The sequence below is a fragment of the Octodon degus genome, unplaced genomic scaffold (assembly GCF_000260255.1).
Source record: "Octodon degus isolate 3935 unplaced genomic scaffold, OctDeg1.0 scaffold00157, whole genome shotgun sequence".
Classification (NCBI taxonomy): Eukaryota; Metazoa; Chordata; class Mammalia; order Rodentia; family Octodontidae; genus Octodon; species Octodon degus.
Genome location: NW_004524733.1, coordinates 5414532 through 5428970, shown reverse-complemented (window position 1 = coordinate 5428970; position 14439 = coordinate 5414532). Strand labels below are relative to the sequence as shown.

Genomic DNA, 14439 nt, shown 5'->3' with positions numbered 1-14439 from the left:
CTGTTCCATGTTATGTCTAAGATGTTTGATATTTAGACAGATAGTGAGGTTAAGCTCAACTGCTTATGTTATAGGGTAATAATATCATTAAGCTTCTCTTCTGAGTGTTCACAACTTAAGTTTGCAGACCAAAAATTAGAGCATAAGAAGGGCTGCAAGGACAGGCAGCATTTTGGTCCTAGCCTTTCAATGTCACTGAGGACTCAGGACATAGGAGAACCTGTACTGTGCCATCATGTAACTCGGTAGTGTCCCAAATTTTCTGATCAGGGAGATTATGGGGCCACAGAGGAAAGTGATTGATGACGTAGAGTATATCTAAGGAGAGTCACATGGAGAGAAAACATTCTCTCAGGCTTTCACAGAGAGCAAATTGGTCCAGCAATGGCCGTGACTAATCCACATGGCTGACACTGATAAAGGAGCTACAAAGTGCAGTACAGGGTTTCAGGATAAATCCTCAGGGGATTTGACTGACTTTATCAGATACAAAAGTTACATTTCTTGTTATATAACTCGGTAGTGTCCCAAAGGTCTTGCTTTATCTTGGTCTTAGCCATCCAGCAGAAAAGAATGAAAATGAAGTATAAATATTAAAGCCCTATTAACATACTGAGTTGTGAAAGACTCAAGTCAACAACTTCTAACATTACCAGTCTTACAGAAAACCCACTACTATTATGGACTACTGGACTATTTTGGAAGATTTCGCTGTATTTCCATATCTACAATATTTAAATGACAATGTAATACCCTTCTCTGACAAAACTAAGCAAAAAAGTGAAGGACCATTTTGTATCTGTATATTCAAAATAGTTAGGATAGATATACAGCTACATTCTCTTAATTCAATGAATAAAAAGTTTTGTTCTAATACTGTTTATAAACAGCATATCACATCTGCATCTTGTACAATGAATAACCCACTAAGACAGCAGTATGCAATGTATTAATTATTGAAATTGCCTTACTGATAGGATTTGAAACTGTCTCATTGCTATTTGTTTCTCAATAAAATTATTAAAAAAACAGTTAAAGAAATCAGACTCCACAAATTTAAGACCCATTCCAAAATTCAACACCTGAAAGTAATAGACACTTTGTAGATGGAGAAGTTTAAGCAGTACATAAATATATGAAAAAACACTCAATGTCACTAACCATTTAAGAAATACAAATTATAAATGGAGTTTCAATCTTACTCCAGCAAGGACATCTAGAAATTGACCTAAAACAAAAGCTGGTGGGATTGTGCAAAAAACAGAACATTCTACCACTCTTGGATGGAGTGTAAATGAGGTAAAATGAATATAGTTATCAGTATGGAGAGTCAGAATAATCTAAAACTGGAGGTTCAATTTGACTCTACTATTCTCCTTTTTGTTATCTGCATGAAAGATTTAAAAGCATCATAATACAATGATATATTTTCATTCATGTTCATACCAGCATAATTTGTAATGGCTAAATCTTGGAAACAACTAAAATGTTCAGCAGTGGTTGAATATATAAAGAAGAAAGGGTTTTTATATACAATGGGGTACTACTCTACCAAAAAGAAGGATAAACTTGAGACATTTCTAGGTAAATGAATATACCTTAAGCTCATAACTTTAAGTAAAATAAATCAGACACATATAATTAAATATTGCATTATTTCTCTAGTGCCAAAAACCAAAAGGGTAAATAAGGATCAAAATGGATTACCAATATTGGAAAGTAAGAAGAAAATATTCAAATGAGAAGAGGAGCAAGGGAGGATAGAGGGAAAAGACAATGAAGGGAGAAGGAAAAAATAACAGAAGGAAAGAAATGGAAACAAAGCTTTAGTAAATGAGAGGAAGAAAGTTTCAACTAAGGTGAGAGAAGTGAGGAAAAAGAATCAAGATATATCATGTACATGCACAAATTTCCTATAATGATTGTGACATATATATTACAGTATTACAATATTAGTATATATAGTATCGATAAAACTTGAAGATAATTAAAATTACTTTATGTATCAATTGAGTTTGTGTTGTGATATAGATACATATATACACATATTTAACAACAAATGTTGTATATACACTTTAGGAAAAGGAAGAATCATGTAAATATTTTATTACTAAATTTAGTGACACAGCATGAGATTAATGCAAGCAAGCTTTAGCTTATACAATTACAAGAGGTGCTCAAGTGGTGGTTGTTAGCTTCCAGATATTAGTACAGTGAATTGCCAGATGGGTAACCTTGGTCATTGAGAGAGCTGCATATGCATTTTCAGTTTCTTCTCTATGGGCTGGCAGTGTAGTGGACTTCCTTTTTTTAATAATTTTATTAAGAAACAAGTTGCAATGAGACAGTATCAAAACTGATTAATAGGACAGTTTCAATAATGATTAATACATTGCATATTGTTATCTTCTTAGCAGTTATTCATAGTATAACATGCTGACATGATAACTTGTCCAAACACTTTTTGAACAAATTTCTCTAGTCATTGAATTAAGAGAAAGAAGCTGTATATCTATCCTAACTATTCTGTATATACAGATACAAAATGATCATTTATTTGTATCCCCCTTTTTTGTTTAGTTTTGTCAGAGAAGGGTGTGCCATTGTCATCTAAATATCGTAAGTGTGTGAATTCAGCAAAATATTCCAATATAGTCCAGTAGTTCATATAGTAGTGGGTCATTTGTAGGAGTGGAAATGTTAGGAGTTGTTGACCTGAGCCTGTTACAGCCCAACATACCAACATGGTTTTACCCCTTATAGCTCGTTTTCTTACCTTTCTGCTGGATGGTTAAGACCAAGATAAAGCAAGACCTATATAACAAGAAATGTAACTTTTGTATCTGATGAAGTCAGTCAAGTCCCCTGAGGATTTATCCTGAAACGCTGTGCCGCACCTTGTAGCTCCTTTGTCAGTGTCAGCCATGTGGATGAGTCACGGCCATGGCTTGACCAATTTGCTCTCTGTGAAAGACTGAGTGAATGTTTTCTCTTCATGTGACTCTCCTTAGGCACACTCTACATCATTGATCACTTTCTTCTGTGGCCCCATAATCTCCTTGATCAAAAAACTTGGGACACAACTGAGTTACATAATATTACAGTATAGCTTCTCCTATGTTCTGGGTCTTCATTGTCCTTGAAAGGCTAGGGCCAAAATTTGGCTGTCTTTGCAGCCCTTCTTTTTCTCAAATCTTTGATCTGTAAACTTAGGTTGTTAACCCTCCAGAAGAGAAGCTTATTATTACCCTACAACATTTGCAGTTGGGTTTAACCTCACTATCTGTTCAAATATCAAACATCTTAGGTATAACATGGAACAGGTATTTTTCATCCAGTATTGATATGTTAAGCTTTAAGTCCCTACAGAATATGAAGAAAAAATTTAAAAAATAAAAAAATGTTAAAACTATGAATAAACCATTACATATTTTACACAGAAATTTAGAAATCTAACCACATACATCATTGTAGCAGGAGAGTCCTGTGACACTTTTTTCTTGTCACTTTTTTCATTTATTAATCTTTCTTTTAAAAAACCAAACATTTATTTGAGAGACAGTATGGTAATTATTGGTACGTCAAAACAAGCAGCACATATTCAGAAGACCAGAACAACCAGCACTCCAAGCATGACCCTAGTATCACACATTGCTATCTTTAGTGCAGTTGCTTAGTTCACAGGTATCAGCATGTATATTTAGTCAGGGTGAGAATCCTACCAATTACCTGCTAGTTTCAAAAACTTACTGATGCTTATCAGGATCATTGTCTTACCCATCTTGTGAGCATAAATGTATAGCTTTCTCCAGTCATGTTTCCTAGCTTTTCTCCTTGTCCTCTCTTCGTTGTCTAATCCTCAAGTTCTTGCTTTCCTTTTAATTGTGTTGTACCTTTGTGTTTGTATTTCTTTTGAGTTCTTATACTACGGAGACTATAGGACATTTACACATGTGGGTCTGGTTTATTTCACTTATGAGTATATCTTCAAGTGGCATCCACTTAAATTTATATGCTTCTTCAAGTTTATCATTCTTTATAGCTGAGTAATACTCCATTGTATAAAAATATCACATCTTTCTCAACCATTCCTCGGGTGATGGGCATCTTGGTTGTTTCCCAGATTTGGCTATCACAAATTGTGCTGCTATAAACATAGGTATACATATACAACTATGATATGTTGTTTTCAGTTCTTCTGGGAAAATTCCCAGTAGGGTGATAGCTGGCTTGAGTAGGATTTCCATTGCTAGTTTTTTAAGGAGTCTCCATACTGATTTACATAATGGTTGCAGCAGTCTACATTCCTACTAGCTGTGGAGAAGTGTAGTAGACTTTCTATGGTGTATGACATTCTCTAGGGTCCCCCATATGAGAGTTGGCACAACTGGTGAACAAATACCATAGTATTTTTCTTTTCCTGAATTGTATAAACAATTTTGGCAGACTGTGTGTATGTGTGTGTGTGTGTGTGTGTGTGTGTGTGTGTGTGTGTATACTCATTTGGAATTTTGTTTATTCTACTAATTATGTAATTTCTGTGTGCCTATTATTCTATACTTTGCTTTATAATATATCTATCTTTTCATTTATTTTAGGCAATTTTCTTTATGAGTGTACATTCTATATGTGGATGCATTTTGAATAATTCATACTGGATAAGCTTTTAAAGTGAAATTTCTGGGTGAAATGATATATTCATTTAAATACTTTTCCTTATGATTTTATATTACTTAGTTTTTAGAATAGTAGTTTTACAGTTTACCATACTAATTTGATTTTAAAATACAATCAGTGGGTTGGGGAGATGGCTCAGTGGAATAAGTGCTTCCCTGGCAAGCGCAAGGGCCTGAGTTCAATCCCCGGTTCCACCAAAAAAGAAGTACAGTCAATATAGAAAGATGTACAATAAGACTTATTCTTTCTATGTGTTCACAAACCCAAAATACGTAGTTATTCTTCTCCAAGGTAGCCATTTTTAGTAGCTCCTTATGTACTATTTTAGAAATTTGTTTCCAATACACAAATCTGCATGTATATATTATATTTGATTCAAGATTCAGTTTTTATATTGAAAATCTGTGGGATTACTATGAATACATCTTATAATAGAAAGCATAGAATTAAAATTAAACTTGGTAGCACTTTTTTTTCTGTATTTTAGGGAAGGTTCTACAGGGTGTTCAGGGTATCCCTATTAGATCAGATTCATAGTGATCTTCCTGTTTATAGTCTCTCAAGAGCTGGGATTACAGGTGTGTGCCACCATGCCCAGTCTCAAACAACCTCTCAGTGTGCCCCTGGGGCAGGTCTGGCACAGCAGGCCCAGAGATCAAACCTCTGCCCAACCCCTACACCTGCTTGCAGGTGCTTTAATCTGCTGAGCTGTTTGGCCGGCCCTTTGGAAGCATTGTTCATCGCTTATTTATATATGAAATCATGCTACATCTTCCAAGTTCATGAATATTCCTAAAGTTTTATTTACATACCGAAAGTCATATATCTGCTTTCCTAGCTAAAGTCAGTGAGTAAAACATGGCAAGCTTTCTTTATCAGTTCTTAAACATAATCCTCATTTTTTTCACAAACTGTAGAGTATTTTTTGTGTTGGTTCACCAGAAATAATTTAATGTGTTATGAATACTGAATTTTTTCTATGATTTCATGATTACAAACATATACTATATTAAAAATTCTTGTTTCTTCACGTATGTCTTAAGAATATTTGTTAAACATCATTATAATTTTTTTTTTTTTTTTGGAACCGGGGATTGAACTCAGACCCTTATTCTAATGAGCCATCTCCCCGGCCCCATAAAATAAATTCTGAGCAAATTTGTTGGTATCTAGAATATATGTTCCTTTGCAATGTTGCTAAGTACTATCATATTATTAAATGCCTCTATACTCTCATAATTAGTGTAAATGGGTTTTTTGGTTTTCTCTTACTTTATAAATATTGAGTGTTAATCAATTTTCTATTTTAAATAATCTAATACATAAACTTTTTTTTTACTTATTTTTATGTTTCTATTTGAATTTTGGTGTTTAGAAATAAAGCTTCATTTGCTCATTTTCCTACTAATATATTATGTACTTGTACTCTTCACTTCATTCATTTAGGAGTGGCTTGCTTATTTGATGTCTACTTATTTAAAAAATGTTTTAATAGTGAAAGTTCATCCTATTTTGATTATATGTGTTGTGAATATTTTCTCCCAATGTATTATTTGTCTTATTTTTTATGGTGCTCATATGTGAATTTATACTCTTCATTTGTTCATTCAAAAAGTATCTATTGAGTATACATAGGTACTGTAAATACATTATGAATGAGACAAATTGTCAGTGTAGATCTTATGTCTAGTCAAGGAGACATTTATTAAACAAAATAATAAGGCTATATGATGTTAGATGGCAATAAATCTCAAGATGAATAGTAAAGCAAAACTTAGTGGCAGGAATTACTGGGAATTGTTACATTTTGAAATAGTTTGTTAAGGGAAAGTCTCTCTAACACCAATTGAGCAATAACCTCATTGCATTAAGAGAGAATGAGTCATGCAAAGACCGTGAGGTGAGAACATAACTAATAGTATAGAGAAACAGAAATGAGTAAAGTGTAGATTAACCAGAATGAGGGGGTGACACTAAATAGGAGGTGAGGTCAGGCTGGTAATGGACAGATTATCTAGGGTTATACTAAGGGCTTTTATTCCTGAGTGAAATGGAAGTGAATGGAATAACATGATTGATTGTACATTAGTTTTTTTAAAACAAAAATTATCATTCTTGCTTTCAAAGAGGATAATAGAGACAGTAGGATGAGAGTAGATAAACCAATTATGACACTATTTAAATAAAACAGGGTAGAGATGGTAATGGCTTGGCTTGGGGTGATAGCAGTGGGAATGATAAAAGAAAATATGGTTGGAAGCTGAATTTATTTTTAGGCCAAATCAGAAGATTTTCTTGTGGAAAAGTGTCAAGGATGGCTCAAAAAATTTCGTACGGAACAACTGGAATATAGTATAGATTTTGGAAAAGAAAGGCTTGGTGAAGAAGGCAAAGAACATAACTTTCTGGTTGTGTATATTTGTTGGCAAAACAGAAAATGTATGAGTTTTGAGTGATAAGCAGAAATATATAAAGAAGGTTGCAAACCTGATTACACTCATTTTTCTTTGCTTGCTTGCTTGCTTCCTTGTTTTTATTGTTTTCTACTCATAAAGATTTGTATATCCAAATATCTTAAAATTAAATTTATATGTTTTCCTGTATTTTAATTGTTTTGCCTTTTATATTTTCATATTTAATTCATCTGAATTGTTTGTAGGTTGTATAAGATGAACAATGATTTTTACAAATAAATATTCAGTTGACCCAAATTATTTTGTTACAAACTCCATCTTTTCCTCTATGATTTAAAATTGCATTTTACAACTTTCTGAATTTATTAATATATTTTTTCTGGAATAGGTGAATTTTAACATTTATGTAGTACCATGAAAATCACCATAATAAGTCATGTATGAATTTATAATAGACAGCAGAAAAATGTTTCAATTGTCAGATAGCCACAGTATATTCAAATCATCAAGAATCTAATTTTAATTTATGTGGCCTAAAAGTATGTTTTTGTAAGTAAATTTTACCTGAATTTCAAAATGGATAGGGATGATAAAAAAATCTAAAATAGCCTATTGTTTCTTTCATATGGTATTATTAGATTTTAGAATAGTACCAGGTTGAAAATGTAAGGTTCTATATCTCTGTTCTATTAAGCACAGGCAGTGTTTGCTTTGCATAACTCTGATCCATAGAAATTTCAATTATAGCAATTTAATTAAATGACACCAGACCAAAACAATATGGATCATATTTTGGTTATCATGGTGCATTAGCTTCTCAATCCATAGATCACCAAGTAAAATATAAGAGATTGTATCACCATCAGTGAACAGTCACTTCCAAATTCTATCAGTAGCTACTAGCCATGCACCTGTTCAGAGTACACAAGCTGTTGTGTTGCCTATCTGCCTCCCAGTCATAAAGCAGTGTTGCATTTCACAAAATGGACAGTTAAAAGATAAAAGTGGCAAATAAAAAGGAAATGCTGGGAGAGAAAAGGAAAATGGGGCTAGAGTTGCGGCTTAGATGTATAGCAAATGTGTGAGGCTCTGGGTTCAACATTCGCTACAAAATGATAAAACATTTAAAAAATAGTAATGCTACAAGTGCAATTTTAACCCATTTAAATAGAGTTACACACATACAAAAAGTAGCCAACAATAGAAATAAAGAAAGGGTTATCATTTGAGAAACTCTATATGTAATTCCAAGAAATACAGTGAAGGCGAAGTCACCAAATCAAGTGAGAAAAGTGACACTAATTTAAAGGACAAAGTTACAGAGGAATTGATCCATGAGAAGAGCAGTGCGCACTGTGGTCGAGATTTAGAGTTATGATGCTAGTTTTCATTACTATTAAATAGAACTTGTATTAACTATAAAATTTTGACATGGTAAGTCTCTATTAGAAGAAAATTTCAAATATTTATTGAGCAAAAATAATGTGTGACTTGTCTCTAGCCACAAAGATTCCTTCAAAGTAATTGAAGAATTAACATTTGCATAAAGGAGACCACTATAGACATGAAAGAATAAGAACCTTCCCTTATCTGAGAAGCTGAGTCGGGCAGATTCTAAATTCAAGCCCAAGGTGGGCAGCTTAGTGACTTGGTGAGATCTTGCCTCAAAAATTAAAAGAAGGGGGCGATGTAGGCTAGCGCAAAGGCCCTAGGTGCAATCTCCAGTATAAAAAAGAAAGGAAGAGAAAGGGAAAGGGAGATGAAAGAGAGGTAAAAATTGGAGGAGCAGAGGAGGGGAAGGAATAGCAGCAAGGCAAGGCTGCCCTAAGCTTTTAAAGGAGACTTTCTTTGTCCAGGATGGCTTCATAAAAGAAACGACATTTTAGATGTCTACTAAAGGATGATAGAGTTCCTTTTGCACTAAAACTTAACTGTATCTATTGCTTGATGTGCTTGTAAATGAGTTACATGGTAGCACAACAGGGATGATGATCACAGGTTCTGAAGTGAAATCTTTCAGGTTCCAATTCATATTCCACCAATTACTAGATGCATCACTCTAATATGGAGATCAACTGGTTTTCTAATAGAGTTGTTGGGAGTTAATGAGAAATATACATCTACATAGCAAGGAATTAGCATGAGCCCTAGGCTCATCGCCTTTTGCTTCAAATTAATTCTACCACTTAACTAATGACCTTACACTTGGCTTCTCTAAAATTCAGTTTTCTCATTTATAAGTGGGGATGACAAAATTTCACTCACAGGGCTGTTATGATTAAATAAGGCAATTTATGTAAAGAACATTTCAGAGTGCCAATAAATAGCAAAAGCTCTATAAATAATGGTATGTTCTTATATAACTTGTAATGTAGAAAGTTCAGTTTATCTTTTTACTCATATTTTAGGGTGAACCTGGTCTTCCTGGAATACCAGGGAACCCAGGCATCAAAGGTTCTATGGGAGTTACTGGTTTACCTGGGTTACCAGGAACACCTGGAGCCAAAGGACAACCTGGCCATCCCGGGTTCCCAGGTAAGTATCCCTTTTCAATTCTTTCTTTATCAACTCTAACCAGTGATACATAGAAACTTATTTGGCAGAGTTGCATTCTATTTTTCAATCAGATATATGATCTCAAACTAGTTGTTTACCTTTTCCTTGCCTACATGTCTATCTGTAGAAGATGACAATAAGTATTACTCACTCAGCAGGACAATATCCTGTAGGCAGGGGCACTTGTTTGGGGAAGCAGTTTTCAATCTCTGACTGCTAGCCACAAATCAATTAAAAGGACTTACTATTTTTGTAGGTGATAATGTGCTCTTCTCAGCACTCGTTTGCTGCTGACTCTTTTAGAAAGTTGTACACAGGCACACAGTTGGTGGTTGTTGGTAGAACAATCATGTTGCTCCTTCAAATGACAAGGACTGAGTCATTCCTGCAAAAAGAATTAGTGTTATGGCCAGGTACAGAGCCTGAACTAGATTATTACAATACATGTTTATTCATGCTTTAAGTTTGTTTGCTTTTATAATTACACAGTAGCATGGATGAGTTGGTCTTCAGTTACCCTTTTCTTAACCTTTTTTGAATGTAACATACATATGATAAAATACACTAAATTGCACAAAACTGCATCTGTCTATCTATCTATCTATCTATCTATCTATCTATCTATCTATCTATCCCATGTACCCCCCAAACACATGAAAATATAAAGTAGTTCTTTCACATAATAAAATTTACTCATGCTTCTTTATAGAAATCCTGGGCAGGGGAGATGGCTCAGTGGAATAAGAGCTTCCCTGGCAAGCGCAAGGGCCTGAGTACAATCCCTGGTTCAGCCAAAGAAATAAAAAATTATAGAAAATGCTCCCCACACTCTTCCTCAAGATAAGCATTATTGTAACTTCTGTGATTCTCAATTAATTTTTCTTATTATGGCAATTTATATAAGTAAAACCACATGCTGTGCATCCTTGTGTCTGTAAAGCTCATTTATTTTGTTATATGTGCCAGTGGTTTGTTCTTTATGATTTTTGTACATTGATCCATTAAAAAATAGACCATATTGAATTTCACATACTCTTGTTGATGGGCACTTGGATATTTTCAGATTGGGACTCACATGAAAAAAAAGCTATTAACATCTTGCACATGTCTTTTAGTGAACATAAACACTGATTTCTCTTAACACAAAAATACAATAGTTAATTGAAATCATAGGATATTTGTACATTTAATCTTCAATAGATGATACCAAACAGCTTTCCAAAGTAGTTTTGATATATTGCAAGTCCATGAGCAATGTATGATACATGCAGTTGTCCATATCCTCACTCTCACTGGACATGTGAACCATTTAAATTTTTCTTATACTGACAGGCATATAGAAGTGTCTCTTTGAGACACTTCTGTGGTGGCATCTTTCCTAAGGATTAACAATATTAAACTCCTTTTCATAAACTTACTGGCCATTTGGATAACATCTTTTAAAGGCCTTTCTCATATATTTTTGTTTAGTATTTATTGGTTTGTTGGCCTGTTTTCTTATTGATGCAGAGAAGTTCTTTATATCATTTTGCCAAATACATATATTACACATGTATTTTTATCTCAGATTTTCCTTTCATTGTCTTAATGCTACTGTGTAACAAATAAGAGTTGTGAAGCTGGGTGTGGTGGCACACACCTGTAATCCTAGCATTCTGGGAGGCTAAGGCAGGAGGATTGCAAATTTGAGCCTAGACAGGGCACTTCAGTGATTTATCATACCATATCTCAGAAGAAAAAATAATAAAAGGTGGATGATGTAGCTTAGTATGCATGTACTAGTTTCAGTTTCCATTACTACCAATGAATGAATAAATGAATGAGTGAATAAATGAATGAATGGATGAATGTAATGTTGTTATTTTTTATTTTTATTTTTTTGGCAGAACCGGGGATTGAACTCAGGCCCTTGTGCTTGCCAGGGAAGCGCTTATTCCACTGAGCCATCTCCCCGGCCCCACTGTTGTTATTTTTTTTAAAAAAAAACTCCAGTGTTTCCATCAGTTTTTTCCCACTTAAGTTTTTTTTGTGTCCTATTCAATACATTTTGCTATAACATGAAGCTATAAAAATATTCTGAATTTTGTAACTTTCTTTTTTGTGTCAGATAAAATTTTGATTAGATTATAGAGTGCTGGAAAAAAGATTATATACTGCTGTTTCATGGGAATATATATGAACACATGTTTAAAACAAGATATTTTTCCATGAATATACTCATAAAATATATACATATTCCACATGATATAGAGAAACAAGGCTCATTAATGATCTACGTATTTACAGGAATTATAAAATCTTCTCTGAAGGAAATGTGTTATAATTCAAACTTCTCTTCTTGAAAGTAATCATCAAAATTGAGATATTCTTGAAGTTGATCATATTTCTCTTCAATCCAGCCACTTTATTTTGATTTACTGAAAATTCTTTCCACTGTTTCTTTAATATACTCATTCTCTACTACTTCTGTCTTTACAGTGGAGCAATATCTTGGTACAGTTTGAATTTAAAATGCTTCAGGTTATTGTAAATTCTGGTACATTCATCACAGATTCTGCCAATAGTAAACACCTGCTTATTATATGACATGAAATCATTTGTTTCCATAGTTCTGGTGTTATACAACTTTCCCCATAAATGCACTGAGTATTTACAATAACAATGCAATCCAACAAGCTCAGCAAGAACAGTTTTCAGGATTCCTCAAATGGATACTTGCATTATAATAGGTTTATACTCTACCCTTACATTGCTCTTTCCAATGACTCCTTGAAGATAAACTCTCCAGTTGGGGCTGAGCAAAGCGGTTATCCAAATAATGAAGAGATGTCAACATACTTTGTGCACATGACTTTTGCCTGGTGCCATTTTACAGTGTTCTCAGAAAAGAGTCATCTAAAGAGTTGATCAGAAGAGCCTTTACCACTTTACCTCTCTATCAAAGTGAGTATAGTTGTCACTGAAACAATAAAGAGAATTCTGCTTTACTAATTTCAGTTGTGAGATAGTTAATTTTTCTTATTGATTTTTATTTTTTTAACTTTAAAAATGTTTATTATAATTAATTAACATAAAATCCTCAGATATTTTCAAACATTTTTCAAAAAGTAGAACCCTCCCTTATTCCCCCTCTCCCCATGAGATATGGAATAAGTAGGACAGAAAAACAGTGGAAACTTAAACATGAAATTCTCATTCATTGGCTAGTATTAAAGTTTCCATTACATTATGTTATAAGTAAAGGCTCATTAAATTAAGAGTCAATAAGCCATCTGACATTTGTAGTTGATTTTTATTCTCTTCATCACATTGCGTATCTTGTACTACAAAGTCATCAATAGTATAATCATCTCCATCTTCATCATATTCAAAGTCATCCTCTTCCTCCTCATCTTCCCTACTAATTGGACAGGATTCCTTTTTAGAGTCCTCGAAGTTTCTACCAATATTGCTTCTCTTGCAAGATCTTTTTTGGGAGTTCCTTCAGCTTCTGGGGTTGTTCTCATAACAATTTTGAGAAGCTAATGATTTTCCAAGATTACTCTGCTCCATTTCCACTGAAGACACACTTCAACCACTCTACATGGACATTTATCACCAACTTTTCTAAGATATCATTGTCATCTCTCTCATCACTGTCCTACATTCTAGAAGACAGCCTTTTTCTTTTCCCTCATTTAATTTGTTCTTCTATGTCTTCCTGTATGATCTGTCCAATGTGTTTGTTATCATCATTTTGACTCTGATCTTTTTCATGACCTAGTAAGTCAGTAGTCCTAGTCCTGATTGGTTTTGAATCTTTCTTTTTCATGTGTAGAACTCTTACCAGTGTTAATGAATTGTTTATTGTTGCTTACTCCACATTCAACTTTGATTAATTTAAGTTCTGTTTCATTTTTCGGTATTTTATTGCCATCAAGTTCCATGTTACAATCAAGCTCTTCCTCATTGTCAACACTTTCTTCACTATGAAGCACTTCTTCACTATCAAATAATTGTAAGATACTATTTATTTTGGTCTACCTCCAATCAATTCAAGATTTTTGCTTAAACACTTGAGTTTTAGAATGTGACCTTGTTTCCTGTCTTCTAACATGCAACATTTTCACTTAAGCTTTCCAAGTGCCTCTGCCTCTTGAATTTTTCTAGCTTTCATATTTAGGTTTATAATATTTGTATATTATTATTATTTGTTTTAAGATTTATTGACACATATTATTTTATAGAACAGTGAGTTTCATTTTCTAATTTTGTATTTGCATAGAACATTTTATTTTCACCCCCTTACCTCATTTCTCTCTCCTCCTGTCTTCCCTAGAACTAATTTAATCACTTTTTATTAACACAGGTTTGCAACACATAATGATTGTATTTATCATGTAGAGTATATACCATAAATATTTTGATTCATGATTTAATACAACATTGCAACACTGTCTGAATTTTGTAAAATTATATTAAGACTTGAAACACAGGTAGTAAACCTTTGTTATATTTTTTAAGCGTGGTTTGGTTAATGTAGATCTTTTTATGAAGTTGAGGATCTGTTTATCAGTTTCCATCAGAAAATGACCATAAGTATTTTGATTAAGATTGCTGCACATATGTAGGCAACTGAGCCAAACTGATGTTTTAACAGTCTTCCAATTCAGTGGACATGTTGGCTGTCCATTTATTTAAATATGTAACTTAATTCACCAATGTGCCCCACTTTTCACTTTTTTTTTTTCAAAGTTTTATTGACAAAGAGATAGCAATGAGACAGTTTCAAATCAAATCGGAAGGACAGTTT

At 33.5% G+C, this 14439-nt stretch overlaps 1 protein-coding gene and 1 pseudogene across 1 annotated transcript in view; one reads left to right on the top strand and one right to left on the bottom strand.

The window, feature by feature from the left end:
* Col4a5 (collagen type IV alpha 5 chain) overlaps positions 1-14439 on the top strand; it is a 351283-nt gene that overhangs the window by 284216 nt on the left and 52628 nt on the right. The window contains exon 34 of the mRNA XM_004642629.2: positions 9500-9626. Within this exon, the coding sequence (XP_004642686.1) occupies positions 9500-9626 (127 nt within the window). The remainder of the gene's footprint in view (positions 1-9499; positions 9627-14439) is intronic.
* Positions 11965-13750, bottom strand: LOC101583596 (annotated as a pseudogene).